The 27,970-nt window shown below is 33.7% G+C and overlaps 1 protein-coding gene across 1 annotated transcript in view; it reads right to left on the reverse strand.

Annotated features, from left to right (window-relative positions):
- Window positions 1-1,577: 1,577 nt before the first annotated feature.
- The window catches only part of LOC144448987 (TBC1 domain family member 10B-like), a 37,950-nt gene continuing 11,557 nt past the window's right edge, over window positions 1,578-27,970 (reverse strand). The window contains exons 2-8 of the mRNA XM_078139381.1: window positions 16,655-16,754; window positions 15,302-15,409; window positions 12,851-13,072; window positions 6,822-6,962; window positions 5,927-6,041; window positions 4,558-4,712; window positions 1,578-3,800 (exon numbers count right to left, since the gene is read on the reverse strand). Of these exons, the coding sequence (XP_077995507.1) occupies window positions 3,528-3,800; window positions 4,558-4,712; window positions 5,927-6,041; window positions 6,822-6,962; window positions 12,851-13,072; window positions 15,302-15,409; window positions 16,655-16,754 (1,114 nt within the window). The 3' untranslated portion in view covers window positions 1,578-3,527. The remainder of the gene's footprint in view (window positions 3,801-4,557; window positions 4,713-5,926; window positions 6,042-6,821; window positions 6,963-12,850; window positions 13,073-15,301; window positions 15,410-16,654; window positions 16,755-27,970) is intronic.

Here is a 27,970-nt window from a genome sequence, read left to right on the forward strand (position 1 = left end):
TATCACCTGATCACTAAATTTCAAATTAAGAAACAATTTCTAATATCACAGATCACACATTACACAAAAGTGATTTTTTTTCCATTCAATCATGTTTCTTTGTACAACCCACACATACAGACAGGACTGACTTGATAAATAGTTTAAACAGGTCTTAACTTTTCAAGACAAAATAAAGGGGTTCCAGAAAATTGAAAGAAACTGTGAATAATTTTTTTGTTGTGTTGATAATGATAGATTTTAAGTGCTCACTGGAATTTTTGTCATAGTTCACAACATTTGCTGTCACATACCATAGACCCTGCACACACAGACTAAAAATCATATTTTGAATAATTTCGCATTTACTCAGTCATCATAAGTGCCATTTTAAGTAATACTTTGTCTTTCTTTCTGCCAAACTTCAAATCTTAATGTTTTGCTTTTGGGGGTCCACCTTCAAATTTCAAATATATTAAACTTATGATTATCAACTTGATATCATAGATTCAAAATGCACTCAGCTTTCAAGCCATGAAGTAACTTACACAATATTTAAGGCATGAAAGTGATGGGACGACTGGGGGGGGGGGGGGGGGGGGGGGGGGGGGTTATACCCAATGGGTATCACATAGTATTTAGGATGGGGCGAGTGTTTGCGTATACCCAGCAGGTATTAAATAGTCAATATGGAGTATATGTTTGGGTATACCAGTGGGTATCACATATTCAGCATATGGTATGACTCTAGGGTATAACAACCATCTATATATATTTCCTTAACACACCTTCCAGGTATAAAATATTTTACAGAGGTGAAAGTTAGTGTGTACCAACAAGGTAACCAGACTTTTACTTTCCGAGGCGCAATTAGATGTTATTTCCAAATATTTTTCTTCATTCATTCATTCAGCCAGGGAAAAACAAGTTATCTAAGGGGCTTTTATCACTACGAGTCACTAGATGAGTAATGACAACCCTTAGGTAACGAGTATTTTCCAGCTGAATGAAGGAAAATATTGGAGAATAACATAATTATACCAACACCAGTAATAACATCAAAGAGAATTGGAAGAGTGAGGGTAATTTTTAGAACACAGCAGAACCAGTGATGTAGACACATGTTGTCGTGACATAGACATGTTGTATAAATCCCGGATTTATGGCTTGTGCATGGTATAATCTATATTAAACCTCATTTGATTTCAGCTCCCAAGTATCACAATACCTTAATTTAGCATCACAGATGATGAATATTCATAATTTATGTTCATATTAATTTTACACATAATTTACATCTTAATTGACATAACCAGCAGACATCACATCATTCACTGTCTATAGGTTGTCTCCTAATTTTTTTAAAATTATTTAAATTTAAAAACCACTAAATTATTTCTGTACCATGCTTATCCAAGCATGAATATGTTTTTTGAGGTAATCACAAGTGAGTGCTACAAAAAAATAAATGTTCTATCATTGGTTGCAATCAAACACTATTATGCAATACTGGTGTGTCGTAAGTAAATATGTGCAATGCATTTCATATCATATCACGATAGGGTAGAGCATAAGAATATTAGTTGTATGTAAGACATACATGAGAAAACCAACATGCTATGATGAAATATGAGGGGGTGACATCTTGTCTTTCTGTAAATTTACCCACAGAAAACAATAACAAATATGTGTATGTTTTTGTGACCTTACTGCTGAGGTGATAAGTACATGTATTGTTGAATTTTGCGATTTCTAAACTTGACCTCGTATCTTGTCATCTCAAAATTATTCTGGTCTTAACATCTGGTGGCACTATTTTCATCGGTAATGTGTCTGTAAAACTAAAGTGCCTTTTTTCACATGGATATAATGACTTAAGTTAACTAAACATAAACAAGTAAATGGGGTAAGACAGATATCAAGCATCTGTTTTTTTCAGTGTGGTGAAATTATATTAGTGGTACATGTAAGGTTGCTGTTAACCAACAAGCACTCATCACACAACTAGAAATCTCAATCTCACTTTGTATCATAGATATTCAACATGGCAAGCACAAACCGATGGTACTACCAACCAGAATGTGGGTCATTCCTATTAGCTTCTTGTAATCTACACAGCTCCCTCTACATTCCAATGAATAAAAGAAATCACTAAAAAGCACTCCAGACTTTGATCAATGAGAATTTCACATATCATGCAGATTCTCCCACGATAAATTTACCATAAGCCCGCAGGCCTGGTAGTTACATCACAGAATTACTCTAATTACATGGGTACCAATAATTTAAATACTTAAATACATGTACTTCTCTCAGTCTAATACTTTAAAAGATGCCACGTACATAAAATGTCTGTGAAACATATGAACGGCTACCACTTGTGGTGCAAATTGATATTCACACATTCACACCAATATCATACTGTAGGAATATATATACAAAGGAAAGCACAGATACTATACTATGATGCATCATTGTATAAATGAAACAGTTAATGCCACTGCACTATTGGAATTCACTTTTGATGACACAAGTCTACATAATTACAATTTTCTTTTTCCAAAAAAAAAAGAACGTTGTGAAAGTATTTTTATCTATGTGCTAAACATCGACTTGATGGTAAGCCTAGGAAAGTATCAAATGAGCTGATTCATTAGAAATTACTGACTTCACCATTATTCTTAATGTACAATTGGCAACTGACAAAATTGTTCTCCGACATCCTATAAATCATACATTAACTTACAGTTTGACCTACACACACTTGAACAATAAAATGGGAATAACTGAGATTCACTATCCCCTATCACAACCATCTTGGCATCTGTGTTGGCCATCTTGAATTCTGCAATGGCCATATTGGATTGTGTCAGCCATCTTGAATTCTGTGACAGCCATTTTGGATCTGTGACAGCTCTCTGGGATTTTAGTGGCCATCTTGGATTCTATGTCGGCCATCTTGGATTCAGTGACAACTACCTTTTTTGTCTTGAATTCTGACATGGCCATCTTAGATTTCATTCCATGAATTAAGTCATACAATCTTGGATTCAGCTGTAATATGGTCATCTTGGAACCTGCAACACAATGCTTGATTCTGTGTTTGCCACATATGATCTCATGACTGATTCTGAGTTCTGATTCCCAACCACATTTGGACAAATACATGTTTTATCCACAATGTTATTAGACAATATACAGAGTAGAGAATCTTTGGTTTGCAGAGATTACAGAATGACTTGACCGGAGTCCCACTCAAAGTGTTTGCTATGTCCAAAATGTATCGGAGGAGGGTATGTGACACCACACCTTGACTATAGTGAGCTTCATTAATGAAGTCTAGTATCAGAGGAAGGTATGTGACACCACACCTTGGCTAAAGTCATCAGCTTCATTACTGTAGTCTAGTCATGAAATAAATACACATCTTACTATTTTGTATGATGTGGACTGCCTTTCTGCAGGTCAAAGGTCATCAGACAAAAACAAAACAATAATATAATTATTCGGCAGGACTCAAAGATCAAAATTTGATGATTCTCTGATTATTAGCTGACATCTGGCATGGTGACATCATTTGATGCAAGGACTTCTTGACTTTTATTTTCTACCAACAAGTCAAAACTTCTATTTTCCCCAAGAAATTCTCGACTCCTATTACGAAATCTTTGCCTTGAGTCTGCTAAGGAGGATGTACTCTCTGGACTGTCCATGGAGGATGGAGAATTGTCTTCAGATTTACTTCTCTTGGCTCTTCGTCTAGCTAACTGTATGGCATGTTCTCGCTCCATTTCCTTTTCAGCAATCCTTAGTTTTAAACTCTGAAAAAGAATACTATCGTTATCACATAACGGTATATAAAAACTTAGTAATTAAATTTCTACTCACAGTCAAAATATTTCTTGGAAGCGAATTCCAAATTTTCGCCAACATCTCATCAGCATCATCAGGGTTTAATACAATGTCAATGGGCTATTTGTCATGTATCTCAGAAGAGATACTTGAAATGAGCTTGCGAGAAACAGCTGGGATCTCCATGCCTGCATCCTGGTTTAGGGTGGGATTCCTTTGATGAATACACATTGGATAATATTGATGAATAATATTTTGACTCTGTGAGTAGAAATTTCATTACTCTTTATGAAGCCAGAGTCCATGAACATTCATTCTCACAGAATACAAAAACTTTCTTTCAACTATTATCATTTTAAAGGAACGGTTCAGGAGTACTTTATTTCTATTTCTTTATTTTTTTCATCAATTATGTAGAGTTTACTTTTTCCACAACATACTTTCTAAGTTACCGATTTTCAAATTTATCTAGACATTTGACCCCAGTTTTTTTTTTACTTTTGTAGCATTATGGTTTATGAGTTAAATCTCCCAGGGTATAACCTGAACCTATTACCCAGCCCAGCCAAGTACCCTCCCCCCCCCCCCCACCCCCAGTTTTTGACTTTTGTAGCATGCTGGCTTATGGGTTAAATCCCCCCCCCCCTCTACAATTACAGTATTACAAGGCCACTATGGCTGCTTGTGCTTCGTTATAAATGCTAAATTAGTTTTCAGTAGTCTTACCTCTCTGACAAGGAACTCCTCTTCCATTACTCTGTCTGATATATTTCGTAGTCTGTCCATGGTTTCATACAGACCCTGACATCTACCCAGCTGGTCAGCTCTACCTAGCGTATATCTAAAGAAAACTAATGCTATCCGGAACAGTACTTTCACACCTACAACACAACAAAAGAAAAGTCAATAATATTCCTTGTCATTTACATGAAATTTGCATTATCACTTGTAGAATTTGTGATGCAAACTTTTTTGAATGAGCAAGCCAATATATATTATTACAATAGCCAGTGTATCCTCATATGACAGACATCATTGTTATTGTTAGTCAAAATGAAAAATAGAAAGTGATGTCTTGCAAGTCACCACATAGTAAGGGATAGATGAACACTAAAACTTGATTCATCACTAGAAATTACTCAATCTGATTAAAATCTGATCAAGGGGAAGTTCCTTAGAAGGTGGTCATCTGAGGTATAAACATAAGAGAACAGACAAGTACAGTAGACATAAATTATGGTAAATAAAGCGAATCTACCCTTCTTGATCTGATTTTAATCAGACTAGAGAAACCATCGCGTGTTGATGGTGAGGTACACTAGCATAGAGAGCACATTGCCAATAGTTGACATTCATATACAGGAAAGACATGCCAGTGACAAACAGGGATTCTCTGTTTGCAGAATTTCAACTCTGCATCCAGGGATGTACCTAACTTTAATTTTAAAAGTAGAAAGTTAAGTTGAAATAGTACGTGGTACAGTAGTGCCTACAAGGAAAACCCATGAATCTGTCAAATAATGGCTATATTGTATTTAAACACAAATTCCTGAAATAGTTGCTGGCTAGAAATTGTTTTTGTCAGCTACCAGACTTTATCTACATCCCTGAGCATCTATAGACAGTTTGGTATATGTACTAATTATGTTAAAACCAATATCCCATGAATAACACTTTCTAACTTGTATCATGAGGAGAAACCTACCTTCACATAGAAACATGTCCATAACTCGAAGTACAGATCCCCTGAGTAGCGTTCATACATAAACACACATAAACCTACCTTCACATAGAAACATGTCCATAACTCGAAGTACAGATCCCCTGAGTAGCGTTCATACATAAACACACATAAACCTACCTTCACATAGAAACATGTCCATAACTCGAAGTACAGATCCCCTGAGTAGCGTTCATACATAAACACACATAAACCTACCTTCACATAGAAACATGTCCATAACTCGAAGTACAGATCCCCTGAGTAGCGTTCATACATAAACACACATAAACCTACCTTCACATAGAAACATGTCCATAACTCGAAGTACAGATCCCCTGAGTAGCGTTCATACATAAACACACATAAACCTACCTTCACATAGAAACATGTCCATAACTCGAAGTACAGATCCCCACGGTAATGTTCTTACATAAACACACATAAACCATTCAGTGGTATATAACATAGGGTCTACTTTCCACTTTTTCTGAAATAAATAAAACAATTTTAAGTTTAAACTTAGTCAAATATTTCAATGTTTTCTCTTTTTTCTTGAAATTGAATACATATACTGCCTTCTCTATTTTCTATCAATTTACCACCTAAATATTTAATTTCCCAAATCCCAAGAAATGTAGGGAGTCTATGAAATATCGTGAAAAGACGCATACTGCTGTTACCATGGTGGAACTCAAAGTGTTGGCAGCTACAGTATTTTATGGTTAGAGCGCCACCTATGGCAAGTTTTGAAAATATCCACTGTGATGTTTGTCATCGAGGTGTGACTCATAATTCAGTCATATATGTCATGTCACTTTACTCATAAATTCAAGCACTTGAACGACAATTTTTCTTACAACGGAATATTAAAATCAGTAAACTAAGCTTTCTTCAATAAATATGACATTTCAGTACATCGATTTACAAACAACTGACAGACCAGGAAGTGAACCAAGAATATAGAATAGTGGACAGCCTGTATAACAAACACATTTGTATTCAAGCTAGGGAGATAGGGTTGGGATTGTGGTGAAATCTAAATGGTTAGGTTAGGGATGCGAAGAGTTAAGACTCCCTAGCATAAACTTGATTTGTATCACCTTCAAGTGGACACTGATACAGATTTATTGTGATAAAATATAGTGCATTGGACAGTGTATACATTAGAGCCTATACATTAGAAACATTAAGTATTGTGTTTAGATTTGAGACAATGTATTCCATGGATTTATGTCAATCCAAGAAAATTTAGAAATAATGAACTTACCAAATGTTTGTAGGTATATGGAAGGACTTTTCTTAACAATCCAAACAAGACGTCACCATCTACTTGGATGGCTTCTAGGCCAGGACTGAAATATCCCACCAAGTATTTGTCACAGATAGATACCATCATCCAAAATGCTTGCTGTGAAAATATAACAATATTGTATTTAGTTAATGCATATGTTTCAGTTGCCATGGTAATGGTATGGATTATGAGTAAAATCAAATAGCAACAATGGAAGACATTTACCTCAGTATTGTACTGACTTAATACAGGGATGTAGATAAGGGTTGGTAACCAGCAAAAGCAACTGCCTGCTCCACAATTTTTTTGCCAGCTACTTTTTCAGAAATTTGAGTTTTAACATTGTTGTTTCAACCACTATGAATCCATTGTTGAGCATACATACGGGTCTCCCCATGGGTTATATATATCGCTTACTTTTCCAATTTTACCTGCTACGTTTAAAATTAGCTATATCCCTATTAGAACCTCAATCAAACGGCCACAATTGAAGATTTATCTAAAGGAATACTGCACAGGTGTAGCACCTCAAAAATAGTATAGAATCACTTTATTTATAAACAACCTATGTACAACCTATTACGTTACTGTTTTCATTACATTTTTCCCAGTGTGCATTGCATACGCATAGACCCCCTGTTTAATAGTGCATACACATTGAAAATTAATGCATATACACATAGTTCTATGTAAAGATCTTTGAAATGATGGTGTGAACATATTTTATTTAAAGAGGCCTGTCTCAACACCATCAAAACACCATTTTTCCACAACTTGTAAGCTGATATTGCTGTCTACAAAACATCTTGACTGTAACATGCTATCATCTTTACAAAATACTGTATATAGTTGCCTGCACTATTATAAAAGTTACAAATAGCAATAGTAAGGCATCATCTACACAAACCCGTCTGTACATGCTCAAATGTGAGACAAAATGTCTGTCTAGATTTGAATTTTAATGCTAACTCTAACTGACATTTGAAGTTTTAGTTGTAATTATCAAGGTTGATGGAAAACACTTTGTTATTTATGCGTAGGGCCGATACAATAATTGCTTCCTTAAAACTGCATAAATTATGATTTCGTTATATGTATTACTCACATTTTTGTATAATCTCGAACACTAATCATGTTACTGAAATGACATTCTGTAAGATCAAGTATATGATTAAATGCTTTATGTTTCTTTTAAACCCTTGCCTTGTATGCCATGGAAAACCACAAACAGAATTATATAAAGAATTAGGATTTTGTTTTGTGTATTACTCACATTTTGTATAATCTCGACCACTAATTATATGTTACTGAAATGATATTCTGTATTAAGATCAAGTACATGACTATATGCTTCTATGTTTCTTTTAAACCCTTGTACGCCTTGGAAGACCACACACAGCATTATATAAAGATACCAGTTCATACAATCTGATGCCCTTAATTACAATGTAAGATAAATAGTGAAATGAAGATGGATTCAGATAATGTAAATCTGGACATTTTCAATAACATGATCATATTTTCAACTAGAAAACAAAAACCAAAAATATGTAGTGACTATTTGAAATATCTTCTTGTACATGAACACGATATACCAACATAACATTGTATGCCAAGGTTTGAGATTGATGTGTATTCACAATGTTACATACAGTTACATATACATCAAATTTGATGAGTAATTAGCAGTTCAACAAATTCCACTATTTTGATTATATAAGTATAAATTGTATTGACAGGACTATGTTACTATTGACCTACTGTAAATTCTAATGAATTGACTCAGACAATCACATTAAACACAATACATTCACTGGACCATTCTACTTCAATACAACCATGCAACTGAAATATATCTAAAACAAATACTTTCTGTGAAACAGTTGAATGTTTATAGCCCAGAGATTTGGCTCTATGGCTCCATATTGGTTTAGTATATAGTCAAACTAGATAGCCAAGTCTCAAGGCCCGAGGCACCAACTATTAACTCAGAGTCATAGACAATCAATGGAAAAACCTAGATACCAAGTATAATTACAGGGCTAAATACAAGCAGAACAGAATTCCAGACCAGATGGATCTGAACATATAGGCTGAAAAGCCTGCATTCAGAAAATACCTAAGTAAACCCAAGTAAAGTAAATATACTAGTTCGTCATATTCGGCATAATTTTTTTTCTTTGCAATTTGAATTGATACACTGCAATGTATTCAATGCAGGTATTTTTTAGTGAAATGGTTCGTGGTATATTCCAATGTCATCAGTTTTTTTCAAATTTGAATTTATACAATGTCTGTAATAATTATTTTTTGTGTGTGATATGGTTCATGGCATAGTGGGCATATTTTTTTAATTATCACATTAAAAATGTATGAAAAACAAGTATAATGCTGTGACATGGTTTTTACTTTTAATAATGCATCAATTTTTTCAAATTAAAATTGACATACTGAAATGTATCTATGTTTGTCTTTTAATAGCTCAATTTCCAATTTCATAAAAAAACCATGTTTATTTAACAGGGAATTAATACCTAGTATAAACATTGAATATAACAGCCATAATATTGTGTATTCATGGCAACTAATTTGATAACTCCTTCTTGTTTGCATAGTAACTATTATTATCTCTTTCCTGTCTGTATGCCAATGCACTTCACAAATTGTCACTTCCTTTGCTGACTTATCTAAAAGGCACATTCATAAACATTACTAAATTTTATCAGAGTTCTACTACCTTGTCATCCCATCCCAAATATTCTACAAATATTTTAATACATAGCAGCTTTTTAATTAATTTCTCAATTATTTTTAAACAATATTATAAATTTTCATGCCTACTTTATCTAGTACTAGTGACAGATAAAAGCAAATACATGTATGTGACAAAAGCAACCATATTCTTTCTAAATTCATCAACATTCTAAAATTACTCTTAATGAAATGGATCATCAGTATTTGATATCCATACGTATGCTGTGCATGACTACTAATGCTAAATGTCATGTAAATAGATACACAATACATATCATGCAGTGTCCTAGATCCAATGAAGAGACACACTGGTAACCCCTAGCAACAGTAACCCCTAGTAACAGTATACTCAGCTGTATTCCTGTGCTCATTTCAAACATTATGACATCCCCTATGCTATTCCTTGAATAAATTGAATTAATAGTAAGACTCTTTCCTTTGACATTCTTACAAACATTTCATTTAATAATTCAGATATATAGATTAATAGATAGATGAAAGCAGTATCTCACAAACTACTGACTTCCTTTCTAAATAAAAATACTGCTCAGTCAATTGCCCTGTACACCTGACTTCCTCACTATGTAAAAGTACTACTTGTAGTTCCCTTCCAAGTACCTATAGACTTCCTTTGTGTGTAACTGTCCAAGCATTTAATTCATGGACAAAGAATGGATTGCTCCTACAAAGAAGTACAGCTAAGCAGTTAACAGTCAGTACAATCAACCTACTGAAGAGTTGAATATCACCATTTATTGAAAATCAAATTGTACACACCACCACACTTTAATACCTATATATCTAATTACGTACAGTTTCTGGTGTGAAATAATAGCTTTCAGTAATATATGAGTTATTATCAAAAACTGAATGTACCCCTTGTATCGGTAACCATATTTACCTGAAAATTAAACTTATTCAAATCTTTCATAACATTGCCCTATGAAAGCTTGTTTCTAGTCCTTGTTAAAAGATATTATTATTATCATTATCATTTTTATTAAAACTTTATTATTGACATGTACGCCACAGAAGAACAAAAACAGACCACAATACGGCTTAAATATTACATCACATCAAAATACAAACAGCAAAATATTACAAAAGGTATTCTAAAAGAGAGAAAAAATCAATGTAAAATGATATAAGTAATTTAGAGTTCATCAATTTTTTTTATTTTACCATAGAGCTAGCAAAGTATTCACTAGCCACTATAGATTCTAAAATGGGTTAACTCTTATATTAAAACCATTTTCAACTCTAAATTTACTCTATCTAAAAAATTGTATGTGACCACTGGCTTGTTTCTTGATTTTAAAACAGAATGTGTTTGAGTTTTCTTCAGCACGGTAAACACTAACAGTTTGAGACTTTTATTAGCAAGGCATACACTACTTAATATTCTACAATATTGTACAATTGGTGAATTTCACTATGTCAAAATTAAATATACAATATAATTACATTCCATCATCGTCAACCTCCAATTACATTATTTATTTTAATTTCTCACATTCATTAATTTTTAAACAAACCTTGAAAAAATATTAAATTTTCAATGGACACTGTGAAATGTGTTGTTTTTTAAGTTTAAGGTCAAGATACAGAAGGCAATGTGGTGAGCAACACACTAAACACATAACTAATTGTTCCATGAACACAATAAATTGCAGGGCTTTGCAATGTCGTCAGCTTTGTTGTAAGAAATGCGACATATCCGATTTTCTGCAATTTGTCACAAGTTGCTTCTCATGTTGGTCAGTGAACTGCCCCATTTACACAGTCAGTCATAGTTAGAAGTTATGAATATTTATGTTAACTTTGTTCTGTTATTGTATATGCATGTCTGCACACTTCAATAAGACTGTGTTTCCATGGCAAGGACTTCCATTGAACAATGAATGAGTAACAAGTTTCCACTTGGTATTTATCAGTGATCATACATAATCAATGTGATGTAAATTACGAAATGACACTCAAGAATCAAAAGTTTACGAAAATGTCTACGGTGGCATTCCATTTTTAAATATCAAAACCACTGATACAGATACAAAATTGACAAGAATACACCTTGACCTATGAAATGCCCTTGAATATTGTATTTTTTTTTTTAATTGATTCCCTACTATCTCAAGGTGACAACTTAGTATGTTATCATCTCTGAGCAATCCATGTAAGAAGGCTTTGGGCTAAAACTTCCTGCATGGCTTGAAAGAAAAATTCTTAATGTATACGTGACAACAGCTTCATTGACTGCAAGGTACCAGGTGTGTACTGACTGTGTAATCAGATAAAGGTAGCAATGTTCTATTCATATCCCTCTCACAAGATTCTCTGACTGCTGGGCAAATATTCTACGTTTTTACATCTTGGTTAATTCAGAATCCTATATACTGAATGAGATTCACCCCTTCCGGCTATACACATTGTACAAGATATTATCTTCCTCCAGCTGAACGCAGGATACAATACTTGGTTGATGGTAAAATACATGTAGATTTGGGCTTACAAAATGTGTGGCTAAAACTTATGCCAAAGTCAACATTAATTTTTGTGTAAGACTATAAATGTAAAATGAAATTAACTACAGATAGAGGAAAAAGGCATATTTGTTGTATATCTTACTTTCTATATCAATCATTCATATACAAGTTGTCTGTTTCTAGATGCATACCATGACTGACTGTTCCTCAAAACTCTCTCTTTGAAAGCTTATTTTCTATTTCAATTATTTTCAGCAGTGTTGACAATTCCAATTTCTTCCAATAAATTCAACAAATAACAACTGTCAAAATCAAGACAAATATACATATATACAGCTAGTATATGATGAAGACCAAAATTTCCTTCTGAGAAGCATGTAGTGATGTACATTAATTATTGGGAAGGTACCTGGTGCATTGTATAGCATGGTTCAACCCCACACAAGGTGCATACTCAATTCACTCTTTGAGTTTAAAGGGTCATTTTTCAAGCATTCTATAACCAGCTACAGAGTCATTTCCAGGATTGTCTAAGTAAATCGAACTAGCAGATTGCCTTTTGACTCAATGAGATTGCACGATTACCTGTCAAAGCTATTGGCATTTTCAACATCTAATACCTAATCCGTGATAATATAAGAATCGAGTTTCTGAGTAGTAAATTACATTTTTTACGGAATTTCCAGGGTAGCTTGTAATGCCCAGACTTGCAACATATGATTTCTACTCACACTGCTGTGAATAAATTAAATAGTACAATACACTCACCTCAACTGGCATATGCATAAGTAATACAGCAGCTATAGGAGCCTGTGCCTGACAGTAGCCATCCCTTGGATTGTGTATACTGTATGCTTTAAGTACCCTGTATAAATCTTGTTGACCATAACCACCTCTCTCGGCAAACATTTCATGCCATGGAAACTGACGATGTATGTCTCGTTCTATTTCATCAACCCAGCGGGGATTTCCAGGCATTGCATCAATTTCCTGTATTTCAAAAGAGATAGTTAATAAACACAATCATATAACATTACTTTCCATGTCCTGTACTTGAAGGCAAAATGACAGACGTAATCACTGCTTCAACTGTCTCACCGCTATGCTGTGATTAATTTCAAGAAAATGAAATGAGATGATAGTATCAAGTCATTTTGTTTGAAAACTGAGAAACAGCCATACTGATTCTCTGTATTGTAATTTTGTGATAGTCTGGGGGTCTCTCAAGAAGTATGATGTGGTTATAAAAGGTGTGCATTCTATATAATAACATAGAACAATTTATGAATAATTTATTTCATGGAGTTTTGTAATTTTGGAACAAAGGTGTGATAATTTTCAATTTTAACTTAGCGGCACTTCTTGATACTAAGGGGACCCAAAATACTAATTTTCACTAATCCTGGATAACTAAAGTTAAGACGTTCACATCTTACACGCAACTGCCTCAGTATTATTTGGGCAAAGGTTCAGGAGCTATGAAGCTCCTTACTTTGTTGATTTCCCATGATGCCTCATCACCCCCAATGTACAGCTGAAAGGTCTCTCCTCTGCCAGATATGTCAATTTTCATAACTACATTTTATGAGAGGTTATACAATGCAGAGTTGTTAGAAATGACTTTTCTGTGTTTTCCTAAACATATTAATCCTGTTTTACCAACTTACAGTGGTTTTTTTTGAGTGATAAATATCCCGACTTCCCCAGGTAGAAAGAGGTTTAACAAATGAATCTCAGATAAAATCAACCACACTTGTGTTCATCGTTTAACAACACCGTTAATTTTAATGTTAAACCTATAAATATAATAATGAAAATATTAATTAGACGATTTTTCTCTAATATCAAGGTTGTCCTTGCCGAATACAGTGTCAAATGTTTTAAATAACCATTAATAATAAGTATCATTTTGATATTGCAGTCTCTACTAATAGGTCTACGTGAATTGTGGATGCATTTTTATTTTCAAACAATAATATCATTAGTCATGTAATAATAACATCACTCATCTTCATTGACCTGTACACTATGACATGGACAGTCCACAGCATGGTGGATCACAAAAACTAAAACCACTAAAATCATGCAAAGTGTAAATGAAATTTCCACTACATTAAAATGTAAAGTTTATTTGCAAATGGCAATATGTTGTTAACTTTACTATAGACTCGTTACATATTATCTAAACTTCTATATTAACACTTGACAGCAAACACTGCATACAATACAGCCCCTATTTGTTTAACTGTAAACAGATGTTGGCACTTTGTTAGAGACAATTCAACAAATACAGCAGCAGTCAAAACAACATATGTGCCACATAATACCACTTGTCAATTATTTTTAATGTATAGACTAAATAAATAACTGTATTTCATGAATCGAATGTCTTTGTATCTTAACATGGAAATTTGTTGAACTAGCAACTATTGTGTATAGATGTATATAAAAGAAGAATAAGGCAGACTCCTGTATTTTTTATTCCCTTTGGGGTTGGCCTGGCTGACCTCAACTGTACATGTACGTCTGTAACAGAGTAATAATCTACAGACTACTACAATGTTATAATGCCATGATAGATATCTGTTAGGGATCTCTGTTAGGGCATACACCTTTATACTGAGCTAACTCTATGGTTTGAATTACTGCAGATATACATGTTTCATACCAAGGCAAGGTTACCATTATAATACAATGTAAATACTAAGGGAAGATCGCACGGTGGCACACAAACGCAATAAAGCCTCTAAAGGAACTTCACTCGTTAAAGGGAGGGAGTCTGGTTTCAATGTGATTGCTGAACTTCATTTTTGTACTTCTAACCAATACAAATTTAGTTTCAAACCTTCAATAATAACAGGTTCTGTATTTACTACTGAGATGTTGATTACATTGTAAAATTTACGGCTAATGTGTTATACAGTACTGGGTTTTCATTAATATTTTAAATGTGTTTACTATGTTTTTACATTGCACTGATCGTAGTGATGTGACTGCTACAATATTCATCATGGTTTACATCATATATAAACTGTTGATGTCATACTTGTAAATGTTCATTTAAGGGGAGGGGGAGGGGGGAGGGAGGGGGTTTGGCCTGTATGAACAAAGTTCATTTATTCAGCTTGTGTGACATTGCGTGATTGTCCCTAAACTTGTCTATTACAGCAAAGTGTACAATTATCACTAGTCTGAGTTAAAAGTAAGTCTTACACTCACATCAAATTTTCCTTTGTTTTTATCCATCAATGCCTTGCTTCCCGACAGATACTGCCATGCTCTAGCTCTCAAAGCTGGAGGAATACCTTTCCGGCATCTTTGCTTTACCTAGACACAACAAAGAAATCAGAAACCTCAATATCAACATCAACATCAACATATATGATTCAATTCTTATAGACTTTGACCACCTAGGCCTGTCATTCAAATAACAATCAATTTGATTTCTTGGTCAACATCTTAACTTCCAATCCATGTACTACACACACCTTACTATACATGTAGGCTTGCATGAGAATATGAAAAAACCCCATGATGTGTTTGTGCAAGTATTGCGTACTCGGGGTATTTGCACGAGCGCTTGCCATGTTCTTTGCAGCAGTACTTTCTCAAGCATAGCGAGTGAAAGTGCAGCAGAAAACACTGCAAACACGAGTTCTGTTATTATTACATGTTTATTCAAAACACCAAATTTCTGTAAAAATGACACTATGTGATCACACGCTTTTGAGTAGAACGAATGATTGCATCCTCACTTGCATATCATTTACACACAGGTATGCAATAATTTTTTCAGAATTGCACTGACGTGCTAATATCACTTGTATGTGCGTGCACAGGTACAAGTAATCTCTGGTACATATGTAATAATAAGTTGACCTTCTTGTTCTATTTTGACCATCTTACATAAGGTAAAATGTTATTACAGGTACTGAGAATTTGGTGATCCACATATGGTATTAGTACATGAATACAATTAACTTATACTGTTTGCAAGGCATCCACAAGACCCATACTAAATCTGAACTTTAATTCTGCAGTTATCTTTGGCACAAAATAATGATTAATCAAACTACGAATAGAGTTAGGATTGAAAATATTGTCCCGTTTCATGTCACTTGATGTTGAATCAAAGTTGCAAACATATATATGTCTTCAGTTTACTCAGACACTCATCTTGAAAAACTACAGTACAGTGACTGACTTGAGTTGGAGCAAAGAACTCTAGAGTTGAGGGACACGTCTTTGTCACAAGGTACCATCAAGATACTGAGTGAATATATGTGTATTTTGAAGGCCACAAAGTCTTTTTTAATGGCGACGAGAGAAATATAACATTGTTCAATATTGATAAAGGACACCTTTTCCCTATTTTTTTGAGTAGTCATGGTCTGTCAGGTACCTAGAACACACACACAAAGTACTGTCACTTGTGATTTATTAGTGAAGAAATACTAGAACAGTATATACTATTACTTGGAAATACCACTAGACACTAGAGGGCACTGTCTACTTGTAAGGTTTATTGGCAAACTTTGTTCTGATTGTGGAATAACACGTTAGCCTATTCACCTTTTTAAATCTCTTGCTCATCCACAGATCCCAGTTATCCAGCATCTCCAACCATTTTAACTCTCTCTTGCGTAGAATATCAACTGGTAATGATATGTCTCTGTAAAGAACAAAATTAACTATATTAGAATATGGAAATTCTTCTACAGAACTTGTAGAATAGGCCTTTTCAAAATTTGCCATGGTGGTGCTCTACTTCCTGTCTATGTGTACCTTGGGGGTATACATGGTATAGGTTACTTAGTTAATCATAGAGCACTGCTGTTTTCCTCGATGTCTGAACAATACGAAAAACATCCCTGAATTTACACTTCTACAGAATACCAAGGGACAAAGCTCTTAAGAAATGGTACTGTGGGGATGATACCTCCAATATGAACGAGGGCGCTGTATTCTCAATTTCCTGTTTGCAGTCTGCAATGGCCTATTAGGACACAGCACTTTCCAGTCATGATATTATAGCCCCAGTTAAGTTCACTTGACTCCTACATGCTCCATCCATCCTTTCCCAAATACCCATCCTGGTAACACTACTTTTTTCTGGTAATAGATCTTTCTCAATGTGTACTCCTTGGTTGTGGAAACAATATATACTGCCACCTGCCTTCCATTCTGCCAAATCATTTAATTTAGCTATTTTTATTTTGTTATGTGATATATTCTCTCTCATTTCCAAACTATTTTATTGTCTAATATATGTACTATCATACGACATGTGTTTACGATTTACAAATCCATTAACACTGAATAATCTAACAGAACTGAAACAGAAACCAAGGTTCACAAGTGTCATCTCATTTATGACAGAAAGGCCTGAAATTATGAATCACTTAATTACGCACCTACATGTATGCCTCAACAGCACAGTATGCCATGATCTAAAACTAGTGAACTAACAGCACTGTTGACCACGAGTTGCGGATCTGCTCTTTCTTGTTGAATCTGTCATAACAGGCTTTTTTTCAGCTAACCAATATGGTGAATCACTGAATAATTAATACATTTGATATACAATCACCAATGTATAGAATAATATTACAGAGTTCATATTCACAGGATATATTACGCTGTTCTGATTTATTCATAGACGTTTCTGATACATTTAGATGACAACTTTGAGAATTTCTCCTCACGCTGGTCATGATCAGTATTTATCAAACGCAACGTTAACAAAAAAATATCCAAATTATGATATAATTTGCATATTAAAATCATACTTATGTTGGTGTGAAATGACATATTTTAAATATTAAGCACTTGACAATAAATGGTGCTCATGAATATTCATTAGCAACCAGCTCACCATTACAGACTCAAGACAACCAAATACACGACATCTTTTCTTATATAAATCTGATGAATATGGATACTCATAAATATTTATTATCAACCAACACCAATTAAAGACTGATGACAACCAAACAAGTGACGTATTTAAATATGTATCAACCTGACACACACATATCGGTGCTCATTCATTATGACAGCACTCATCCAGGACAGGGGAGGAATGAAACAATTAACAACATAAAAATCGGCCAATCTGACAAACACTGGTGCTCATGAATATTCATTATTGACCAGTACCCACTAAATACTGGGAACAACAAAACGCAGTCTAATGTTAATGTGACAAGTACGGGTGCTCATGAATATTCATTACTGACCAGCACATATTCAAGACTGGGGAGATCCAGCCTTTTCTGTAGTTTAGATAAAACTGATAGGTACATTTGACATTGCAAACTTTTATAAAGAGGACAATATTCCAGAATTCATAACACAAATGCTATACATAAGTGACATGTTAATTCGATCACTGTGAAATATTACATGTTTTCAACTTTCAATAAATCAAAAGGGATTTACTTTCAACAATAAAGAGCTCACAGATGTTTTTTCTTAGGTTTCATTTCCACTGACTTAAGACTCACAACATATGGTCTTCAAGGTCCCCAGTCTGGAATATTTTTGTAGAGATTTTATGGTCAGATAACAGACATCATTGTAAACAACAAAGTTGGAATAACAAAACTAAAGCCTCTAAAGTAGTCTGTAAGGTACGCCGTGACGGGGCGCCCTCAACCATCGGCCAACCCCTAACATGAGAGGAGGCCGGTGAGGGCAAAACGTCACGACGTATCTTACAGTCTACCTCTAAAGCAGAATAGTTTGAAATGTTTTAGAGTCTAATTAAAGGGCAACACCACCCCGGGAAATAAAGGCATTCTCATAAACTATGGGTTCTGGAGAATCATTTCATGACTTTACATCACCTACAATTACTTGCGACTTCAGAGGAACATCAAGTTGATCTTGTGTCTTGATAAGGTATCTTTGCTATGGGCTATTGCATCATGGGAGTCAGCAGAAATAATATATTCATGGTTGAACAATGAATATTCATGAGATGTTTTACACTGAAGGGAATATGATACATAGTACTCAAGAGTGTTCCCTGTTAAAAGATTTTAGAACACAATTATTGTGGACTATACATGTTCAGTCCAGTACATTACATCAAAATATTTATGGCAAATCTCAGAAAAAGACGATAATGCAAATAGTCTCTACTCTAATTACATTTATTTATTTCACAAAAACACTATATTACATAGATTTAAGTCTACAATGGTGGATGTCATGACTTTGTTACTATCTTTCTGTCTACTCAAGTAAAGGGGGCTATAAAATAAAGGTACACAGTCATAAAACATACCTATTTTTAGAAAACTAAAGATGCTATACCTGTCCACATTCTCTATGATCACTATCCTCTGATTGTAGTGATCATAACTTTATATAGGAAACTAGAATAGGTTACTGTCGGCCAATAGACAACTCAGACCTCTCACATTCAACATTTGAAGCTTTATCATGATAATTATATGATGCGTCAGCATTGACATTCTCAATCTCAACATTAATCACACATGCAGGTCACTCAGTCTTTGATTACTACTTAAATGCACACCTTTGTAATATCTTATTTCAATCTGAAATCTTATACTCAGAGGTTATTACTGAAACTAACTTACTAGTAGTGACAAGGTCCCCTTAGGTCACTCATATTTTCCTCAACGGAAGGAAAAAAAATATTGAGAAATAACATTTCCGTATACATTGTGATATATGTATATTTTGTATAAAGAACAACTGCATCACATTGTATAAGCTTTTAAATATACTTTCAAAATATGTCACTGAGGTGCTCATAAGTAAAACAGGAAATGAAAGGATCTAGCACTTTTTCAATAACTTTAAGTGACCACTACACATTTACCAACTGATATCAGATAGAGATATGCCATAGCTACACAGGTATGCAAAATGGATTACACACCAATGTACTGATCATAAGAGGAAATACTACAGACATATTATATTGACCTAGCTGGTGTAATAAATTTGAGTGCATGCATGTGTACATGCCTTGGTGTCTATATGTGTGTGTGTGTGTGTGTGTGTGTGTGTGTGTGTGTGTGTGTGTGCATGAATTATCAGTATATATATATATACAGTATATAATTAACATGTATACACATGCATACGTGCATACACACATATATATACACACATGCGTGTGTGAGTGCATGTGTGTATAAAGACAAACTGATTCTTTCAATACTTTCCTACATGTATTTCCTAATCTTCTGTAATAAATAGTGCATGGTCCGTCCACTTCAATTACTGAAGAACAGTAAAAAGTATATAATTTCCGAAAGAATGTTTTTGTAGAGTTGTGTGTATTATAACCCACAGTATGAATGTGGGCATTCATGGTGATAACTACTGAGTTGTGCTAAAAAGCTAACTTCATTTCAACAACAATGTATTTGCCGAACAGTGTATTATGACATTGTAAGCGATAACATTATTGAGCTGTGCTAGAAAGCTAAGGCATTTCAACAACAGTATATTCAGTGTTGTGTATAAGGGAATTGAAAGTAATAATTTGATTAGGTTGTGATAGAAAGATTAGACATTTTTAACAACACTGTATTTGGGTCAATTGAATATCAAGACCTTATTAAGTCAGTTATTGGTAATACGTCATGTAAATATACCAACGATAAAGGTCAAAATCAATCATTTTACATCATTTGTTACTTACAAATACATATCTTTTCCATACAGCATGCACAGTAGGAGTTTTATCATTATTTCAAGGTAATCACACCTTATAAGTTATATATAATAAATAGCAATTCTGGATTTTGATTTAATTTCATATAGAGTAATATACAGTAAAAAAAATATAAGATAAAATGTGAACATTTTATGTTCAGTGTGTATTAATTATGGACAACTTCATTTTCTAGGACATCAATTTTCACAGATATAAAACCTCAGGTTTTTACATTCATTCATTCATTCATTCATTCATCCATTCAGTTATTTATTTATTATTTATTTATTTATTTATCTACTTATTTATTTATTTATTCAATTGTTCTCTTTTTTGGAGGTAACATTTGCAATCCATACTCCAGATAACTGTACATGTAGGTAGGTGATCAGTCTATTGCTGCATACCAGATGTTGTGATGTGAAATACAACACAACTTTAGAGTTGAGCTGAGTCAGTGTGCAGTACAGTACTAATGGAATGAGATTTATGAGATATGATGGATATATTCACTACTTAGAGACTAACTTTGTTGATATATTATATACATGTGGCATAGGTTATCTACCTAGTGTCAAATTGCATGGATTATTCTCATTATGAGGAACTTTATAAAATTTATATGAAATAATTATAGCTAAGTTTCATAATTTGTGAAAAATAATAGGATGAAAATTTAAGTGGTTCCATTCATCGTATTTGTTTTCAATATTAAAGGTAAGACCATTATGTTTGCAAAGCAAATCTGAAAATACGAGTTAAAATCATTTTAAATAGTAGTTATTTGTGAAACTAAAACACATATATAACTCAAGTTATATGCAAACTCACAAAGCAGCAGTTCCCTGCCAAGGGCAAGCCTACGGCATACTGTACTACAAACACTTCAAAATTACACACACATATATTTGAAAGAACTGGATGAACTTTCAGAATGAAAGACTGTAAGAAAACATAGGACCTACTTGTGTATGCAAAGAGTGTAAGTGAGTAAAGCTATATGATGTCAGATTACATCTCAAAAGCAATCTCTTTTGCTGATATGTGTCCAAGTGTTTGAACATTGATGTGTAGTACAAAACAACTACCTGCAAGGCAGTATTCTAAATCCAGATACCAAACAGAATTCCCCTCCCCTGACTGTGAGGTTACAACTATATTATTCGGCATGGAGTAAAAAGTAAAATAGCTACATGTAGTACCTCACAGTCCCTGTAACTAGGAAGGGGGGGGGGGGGGGAAATGTTAGATATCTAGTGACAACATAATTTTGGTATATCCTAGTAATATGGTCCATCCCCACCCCCCAACCCTCACCCTACTAAAAATTGAATAGTCTATGTTACAGGTTTAGAATTGATGTCCTTAATCACCATTTGTCAGATTATGACAATTAAATTCACCAGGGCAGGAATAAATGATACCAAATATTAGGTTCAACATTTGTACAACTCAGTGTGACTAGGCTTTGGACAGCACATAGAAAACTGTGTTTATCATTTAGTGATAATAAGTAAATAAGATAAACCTGGCAAACAATGATTACAATTTGTACAAAAACATGTACAAATGTATGTAGGTGTATAGGCTGTGATAGACTACATATATAGTATATGCAATACATTATACACACGTCATATACACACATATAATACACATTCACGACACATGCATGTATACATACATACATACATACATACATACATACATACATACATACATACATGCATACATACATGCATACATACATACATACATACATACATGCATACATACATGCATACATACATACATACATACATGCATACATACATGCATACATACATACATACATACATACATACATACATACATACATACATACATACATACATACATGCATGCATGCATACATGCATGCATACATACATACATACATGCATACATACATGCATACATACATACATACATACATACATGCATGCATGCATGCATGCATACATACATACATACATGCATGCATGCATGCATGCATGCACGCACGCACGCACACACACACACACACACACACACACATACATACATACATACATACATACATACAGACACATACATATAATATCGTGTGTTGTGAATGTGTTGTAAACATTTTGATATCACAATTTATGGAGTTTCTTGAGATAGTAACAATTTTATAATTCAAAACTACTTTGTGTCAATTTTCATACTTTTCTTTAATATTCCTAGTTGCCATGGTGATATCTCCATGGTGATATATCCTGTAAAGTTATAGGGTGAAAAGTCAATCTCATTTTGACATTTGTATCATCAAAAATATGATTCATGGCAGGACATGACATGTACACTAAAATAGAGTTCCTGTGTAAAGTTCATATTTATAACTGCCATACATGTACATCTGTACAGAGTTATAAACAGTGCAATGAGTCCAAATATTTATATCTTCAAATATTCAGCAGAAAAAAGGCAAACATTCAGTAATTGATTTGAACAGGTGAAATTCCTTTATTTGTATGTCAGTTTGTGTAATGTGTATCATTTGTTCAGTGAATCAACCTGTTATATATGTATCCCATGACGATACATGCATTGTTTGCTGTTTGCCATTTACTTCTCCAGTAACAAGCATATCACACAAAACTTTCATCTTTCTCATAATTTTTTTGTTATATTTTAACTTTATGACTTAAATCATAGCATGAAAGCTAATTCATAAGTTGATATTACTCTCCCATCAAATCTTGATGAAATTTGCAAAATGGAACATGTATATAGTATAATATTTTTTCTAAAAACATGTACATGGTACTGAAGCCAAGCTCTTTAATCAGAACATACAATAAAAGTAATATTTATATTCATTGGCAATAAATATTGTTACAATACTAAGCGGATCTGACTCTTTCATAGACGTGTGAATTGAAAGCTACGACATGTTTGAATATGTTTGAAAAAAAAATGGTCTTTACACTTATTGTCAGTAAAATAACACACCAATTGCAATCTGCCTATACATGTATATGCATGCCCATAAGCTTGCGCAGAGTAGATTCATTGGTGACCGGCTGCCTGGACTGCCTCACGAATCTATGATATTGTAGATAGCGACCTCCGCGTGGAGAATGCACATAACATATAGAATGTGCATGTGTAGTCATTGCGCCGCAATGCATCCTTAGGTAAAACCACCCCCGAAAAATCACATAGTATATAGGACACACATGCGTACTACTCATTGAGTCGCTACGTGGCTGGTTTGCAAGCTATTTAAGGTAACTGAGTACATGAAAGTCTACTGAATTACAACAAATGTTTAACTGCACTTATTTCATTTGTCTAAATTGACTCTTTTACGAGATAATAGGTTTTTGATTATTTCTCAGAATTGAGAATTACAGCACCTATTTAAAGTCCCAGTAGCTGTAGTTTTTCATTATTTTTTGTTACATTTTACTGAAAAATAAACCAAATCTTTACCTGCAGACACAGTCCAATCTTTAGGACTGCTACATTTCAAGGATAATGTGATACATCAAAATGATGGGTTATTTACCATGAGGTTCTTCATTTCATCAGTCAGCATACATGATTTATGGTTTCCTTAAACTACTAAGCTGTAATTTAATAACTAACTAATATAGTAGTCATCAAATAGTCAATTAATTTATAACACAACATCCACAATATTAAACATACATACATGTCTACAAACCCTTGTACACAGGTTAATGCTATAAACCACAGACAAAGTTCATACAATCCATAAAATGGCCTCTATGTGTACAATTTTACATGTAATGGTAGTCTAGAAATGTACAGATTACAGGAAAATTGTGTATCAAATAACATGAGGCAAATCCATTTTGCTATACGAGTAAAACAGCACAGGGAATACAACCCTATCAGTGTCACATCTTGTACAAAATCACTAGACTGGTCACAAATTACATGTAGAAATGTCAAACTAATGGGCCGCTTTTTTGCATTCACCGTTCCATCATTTCTCTAGCATTTATTGAGTTACTCTTCATCACTTGTTGCATAACTAACATCGACTCGTCTCCAGGTCTTAGATTTTCACATAAATGACAATAAACGGATCCTCATTCACTAGACAGTGTTGATACATTGATTTCTCCAAATTATTCTTGTCATATGGTATGAGGTCAACCATGTTTTTGTAAATTTGCTATATAAAATCATAACTAGGCAAAGCCCATGACCTTGCACAGAGTAGATTCATTTGTGACCGACTGCCTCACGATTATATTATAGATAGCGCCCTCCACCTTCCGTAGTATATTGAACATGCATGGTAGTCATTGCACCGCAATGCATCCTTGGGTAAAAAAAAAACAATTTGCATAGTATATAGGATGCGCATGTGTACAAGTCATTGAGCCACTACGCAGCCACTTCATGGCTGCTGTGTGAGCTATTATCACATATGCACAAGAGATTATTTATGGTATTTGCACTGCAAAGCACCACCAAATCATTTCTGGATACCTACATGCAAATGATATGCAAATGAGTGCATGATCATTCCTTGTACACAAAAGCTAGGGATTGCACAGTAATGTTTTTACTGAAATTTGCTGTTTTTGATAACTGTATGTAATAATAACAGAACCCCATGCCATGAGAGTGCCAGTGTGGGTACTTGAGTATTTGCACTTGTGCTTGCAGTGTTTTCTACTGTACTTTCAGAGACCGCAGAGAACACTTCAAGCACTGATACTGATGCAAATGAACGAGTACATCACACTTGCAATCGCTGTAATGGATTTCTGTCATCATAGCTGTTAGCTATGTTACTGTCCATGTGTTTATCTTTAGTGAGAAATAAGTTATTTCGCAGTAACAATAGTGTAAAGACTTTTATTTTGAAATATGTCCGATATTTTATACACAAAAGCTTACCATCTCAGTCTGTTCACTTAATAAATACAGTAAATAGATAATTAAATGGTGGACACACAACAATGTTGTTCTAAAACATCGAAAAAATAGCTGCAGGCTTATTTATATATCATCACATCAGTGTCGTATCTGCTATACAATTGCATAGCAGATACGACCTTACTGCACTGACGTGACGATATACATGTATCCTTTTATTCACAAATTCATTTTGCAGTGTTATGAATTGCATCACTGTAGCTCATCATGAATTGGTATTCATATCATGTACAAATAAATTCCATCCCTACACATAGTTGAAAGGAAAATGTAATATCCAATAACATCTTTTTTTGAACTAATTGATTATAAATTAATGACATGTCGGCTGGTTTCTCAAATAGCTACAATTGCAGTCCTAAATATATGTCTGTCTGTTTCTAAAAATGCTACAACAACTATGTTTGAACTCTCCTGACAAGCTAAATCAATCCCATATTTTATGCTAAATACACAAATGAAATTTATACCTTCGGTAATAAATTTTGGTGCTTTGCTGGTCGAGGACACAAAAAACATTATACAAGACCTGGACAAAATAAGAATAATAGACTCCATGTATAACAAAATGTATCTTTGTGAAATTGAATTGATAAATTCATTATTATTGATTATTTAATTGCTTTTGTAGACTATCTTTGGATAAAATATTGATTGTGCCTTGACGGCAATACAACTCTGTAGCACACAAATCATACAGGATATAAATGAACCAAAATGATATTACATTTTTAGATAGATTGAAAATGAATGATAAACTGTCTATTAATCCAATTTCAAGGAAACATTGAGGGTTCTCCCAATGCTGAACAGTACCGAATGGCACTCAAAACAGACTTCAACAAATGAGCTTGATCATCACCATAAATGATATATATATTTCCGTAATGAATGTTCATATTCAGAATATTAATAACTGACCAGTACTTGTTCAGGGTTGGGGAGAACGCTGAATATTTTTGTCAATAGATAAGGTATGCCTACTAATAGTACTATATGGAAATCAATATGATTACAAGAAGTCAATCAGTCTAGATGAAATATTTGGACACGATAACATTTCCTGCTTGTGGTAAGTTAAAAATAACCTTTATTTATATCATGAAACCAAGCTGATGAATCTCTTTGGAAATATAATTATAATGTAACTTGAGAACAAGTTTATTTCAGCATTAAAATCACAACAGATTTGGGAAATTAAAACATTTGCTTCAAATGTTTTGTATTAGTAATGCAAACTGACATTCAGAAAATTGGGTTCGACTATTAGCAGTGAGAGAACTTCAAGAGATATTTAAGCATGTGACATTGCATCATGGTGTCACACTGCCATTTCAGATACACATGAAAAGAATATTATTATGTTATTTTGTTTTTAAAATTCACACCATTTTCATCAGTAACCTTACAGTTCTATATATATATTTATTTATTAATCTTTCATATACAGACACCATTTCAGTGCTAAGCACTGTTCTCCCAATGGAACCTGTTGCAAGATTACGTACACAGAAAAACAAACAAAACAAAAAGGGACAAACTAGGACAAAAAGTTACAGAGGCACAGTGTACTTTAAAAAGATATCCAATTACATTACCAGACTACATTCTTAAGATGTCTTTTAAATATCAGTGGGTTTGGAGCTGATCTTATGGATACCAGGATAGGGGTAGATTGTTCCATAGAACAGCACCACTGTAGTGAAATGCCCGTTTTAGCATATTCAGTTTTAAATGTAGGGATATATATGTTACCTTTACTGGCCTGTCTTGTGTTATAAAGATGAAATTGGTTGGAAAGATTGAACATTTTAGTGAGGTATCTAGGTGTATTACCTGTTCCAATTTTCTACATCAATACTATCTGATAGCCTACATTTTATATTACCAATAAATTAAGAAACTAAAGTTTTGTGTTTAAATTAGTTATAGTGCATTCTATATTTCATATCTATTTTCAGGCAAATGAAAAACCTAGTGTATTTATCATAAAAAACTGAGAAAAGATTTGATTTGTTCTGCTGACATACATTTTTTTCTTTCTTTTTTTGGGATTCTTAGCATATTTTGTTTTGTTCAGAGGTCAATCAATCTATTTAAAAGTCTATCTATAAAAGAACATAACTGAGTGTGCATGGCATTATTAAGATAAAAGTAACACTTTTTGAAATAAAAGAAAACAAGCCTTCTTGTCTGTCAACCCTTTAAAATCCGATGAGTTGTCA

The sequence above is a fragment of the Glandiceps talaboti genome, chromosome 18 (assembly GCF_964340395.1).
Source record: "Glandiceps talaboti chromosome 18, keGlaTala1.1, whole genome shotgun sequence".
In the NCBI taxonomy this organism is placed as follows: Eukaryota; Metazoa; Hemichordata; class Enteropneusta; family Spengelidae; genus Glandiceps; species Glandiceps talaboti.